General features: G+C 58.3%; 2 protein-coding genes across 2 annotated transcripts, besides 4 other annotated features; both read left to right on the forward strand.

Annotated features, from left to right (window-relative positions):
• The first annotated feature begins 43 nt into the window (after positions 1–43).
• Positions 44–72: a microsatellite.
• Positions 73–336: 264 nt separating this feature from the next.
• Tco025E_05880 (uncharacterized protein) lies at positions 337–1,023 on the forward strand (the record flags this gene model as incomplete). Its single annotated transcript, XM_029372770.1, has 1 exon — positions 337–1,023. The coding sequence occupies one exon, from the start codon at positions 337–339 to the stop codon at positions 1,021–1,023; it is 687 nt and encodes a 228-aa protein (XP_029227267.1).
• A 74-nt stretch (positions 1,024–1,097) lies between these two features.
• Positions 1,098–1,116: a microsatellite.
• Positions 1,117–1,253: 137 nt separating this feature from the next.
• Positions 1,254–1,285: a microsatellite.
• A 10-nt stretch (positions 1,286–1,295) lies between these two features.
• Tco025E_05881 (uncharacterized protein) lies at positions 1,296–2,291 on the forward strand (the record flags this gene model as incomplete). Its single annotated transcript, XM_029372771.1, has 1 exon — positions 1,296–2,291. The coding sequence occupies one exon, from the start codon at positions 1,296–1,298 to the stop codon at positions 2,289–2,291; it is 996 nt and encodes a 331-aa protein (XP_029227268.1).
• A 193-nt stretch (positions 2,292–2,484) lies between these two features.
• Positions 2,485–2,521: a sequence feature (A-rich).
• The last annotated feature ends 181 nt before the right edge of the window (positions 2,522–2,702 follow it).

Consider the following 2,702-nt stretch of genomic DNA (forward strand, 5'->3'; position numbering starts at 1 on the left):
GTTCTCTCACTTCCCTTCGCTTGTTCTCTCTCTCCCTCTCATGCACACACACACACACACACACACACACACGCAGAGGTCCGCCTTTGCTTGTTTATTTTTTTCAATTGGTTTTCGTGTTTCCACCCCTTCCGTGTTTTTGAACATTTCGAGAAGAGGGTTCTCCCTCCCGCGCTCTTTCTCCTGTGTGCGTGCGTGCAAGTTGTTTGCGTGTGCTGGCGCCTTCTTCCTGCGTCGTGGGTATTTGCGCACACACAAAAACAAAACAAAAAAAAGACAGCAGGAAGGCCTTGAAAGGAGGAGCGCAGGTGTGTGCATGCACGGGTGAGTGCAGCTATGGCACTGCCGAGCTGCCAACCGCTGTGCCCTGTTCTGCTTGACATCGGCAGTAGCCGAGCTGTGACCCTGCCGTGCTTCCTCCAGGTGGTGCGGCCGTCGCTGCTCGTGGAGGTGGGTCGCATCCTTTCCCGCCAGCGTGCGCCCCACTTGCCGCTGCGGCATTCACCGGCGGACCTGGCCGCCTCGCTGGAGCCATGGATTCGTCCATGCGGTTTTTCAACAGAGCAGCCGCTGCTGCAGGACGAGAGTTGGAACATGCCGTGGCAGGCGTACCTCAGCGCGCTGCGACAACGAGGCCAGATGACCTCTGCGGCTGCTGCTGCTGATGCTTCCATGAAGCGCCGGGAACCAGATGCGCTGCCGTTGGTTGGCACGCTCGCATTGCCGGTGCCTATTTGCGCCCCAAGCACCACCGCAGATGGGGCAAAGGCGGCGCCGATGATGATGGAGTTTTTCCGCGTGGACGCCTTTATCCCGGTGCACGTGCAGATGTGTCATGTACTGCGTCGCCTGCTGGATCCGCAGCGTCCGTGCGGTGCGGTGGCCGTGGGGGTTGTTGCGCCCGCCCATCGCGCGGATTACTTCATTGATGCGGCCCGCCGCCTGCGTGCGGGGGCTGCTGGCGGCTGCGTGCCGCCGGTTTTGGTGTACGGCCCCGGCGGGCTGCGGTTCCAGTCGCCATGACCACGTCGTCTCCCGGCTGCCGTTGCCATGCCTCGTGGCGAAGGGAAAACGGCGCACACGACAACGCGGCAGGCAAAAAAAAAAAGAAAAAAAGGGGGGGGGAAGAAAGAGGGATAAGCAACAGAGTCAGGCAAGCAACTAGGTGAGGGATGAGAGCGACGGTGTCATGGGCACTTTCCATTACGCTTTCTTCGATCCTGACATGCACACGGCATTTACTAGTGAAGTCGCACACACACACACACACACACACACACACACAGTCAAAGGCGATGCAACCGCCAAAGGCGGATGTCTTTTCCAACTTGGAGAGAAAGCACCCCAGCTACGCCACCGCAATACGCGTCGTGGAGGGCGTGGCACTAAAGGCGCTAAATGCACTCGACCGTCTCTATCCCGTTGCTGATCTCATCTACGAGAAGCTTGTAGAGGCCTCCTTACCGTGGCAGGGGCACGGCTTGAAACACCTTTGGCCGCTGCTTCTTGGTTTTTGCGTCTGTTTCTTTGGTGGCTGCTATACCTTGCTCATCGCCTCGGTGGAGGTGGTGTATCTCACCTCATGGGATACCGTGAAGACGAGCCTGTGTACAATTTACGCAAACTACCGTGCGGCGCGAGAGGCAAGCTTGAAGGACGACGTTTTGGATGAGGATCACAATGGCATTCCGGACGTGCTGGAGATTCCTCGCAATGAACTCTTCTCGCGCAAGCTGGCTGTGTTTCTTCGCTCTGTGGACCCGGTCAGTCTGAAGGAGGCCTTCAGTGCCTTGCTCTTTGCATTTCTCGCGGTCCTTGCAGCTCTGAAGAACAGGTTCGGCAAAGTGCTGGTGTTTGCCTGCGGTCTTGCCAACGCCATGGAAGTCTACTTCCCAATAAAAGACTTTGTTGAGGACGCGTTGCCGCCAGAGCAAAAGAAATTGGCTGGCAGCATCACGTTTGTGGTGTTAAACTTTATTGGCGTGGTAATTGCAACGGCGCTGCAGCGGCACGTGATGACGGTGTATTGCGCTTTGCGTGGTGCGACGATGCTCGTTGTGAGTGCCATCGCCCTGGGAAGGGAAGCGGGCATTGTCGAGGAGGGCGCGAGCATAAGCAGCCAGCGGAGCAAAATCCTCGCCGGCGCACTGGCGCTTATGGGGTTTCTCTGGCAGGCGTCGAACGACTTTTCGGTGCCGTTTCCGTTCAACGTTTTGCTATTTCCAGTTTCTCTGGCCGAGTGGCTGCTCGGCGTCATCTTCGCCGCCTCGGTGATGTCGGGCGCCGTCTGAGGCGCCGGCCGCCCCGCCGCGGCCCACCGTCTCCCCCCAAAGACGGCGCGGGAGACGAGGCCAGGAGCGGCGCCGCACACAACACGCGCGCGTGCGGTTTCGCGTTTGGGGGGCGGATAGGAAGGGACGGCAGGGGGGGAAAGAAAAGAAAAGAAAAAAGGGCGGTGGGTGCCGCGGCGGGCGAAGCCGCGACAAGAAACAATCAATAACACAAAAAAAAAGAAAAAAAAGGGACAACGACGCGCGGAGGCGGGCGCACAAAAAAAAAACAGCAGAGGATGAAGAAACAAAAGCAGAACGAAGGCCTGACACGCTATTTTTCGGAGGGCGGGGAGTCCGTGCGTTCCCGCTCTTTTGTTTTTTGGCTCTTTGTTTTTCTATTTTCCCGCCCCACCCACGGGCCGCGGGGCC

This window comes from Trypanosoma conorhini, assembly GCF_003719485.1.
Source record: "Trypanosoma conorhini strain 025E chromosome Unknown Tco_14.4_contig_00366, whole genome shotgun sequence".
In the NCBI taxonomy this organism is placed as follows: Eukaryota; Euglenozoa; class Kinetoplastea; order Trypanosomatida; family Trypanosomatidae; genus Trypanosoma; species Trypanosoma conorhini.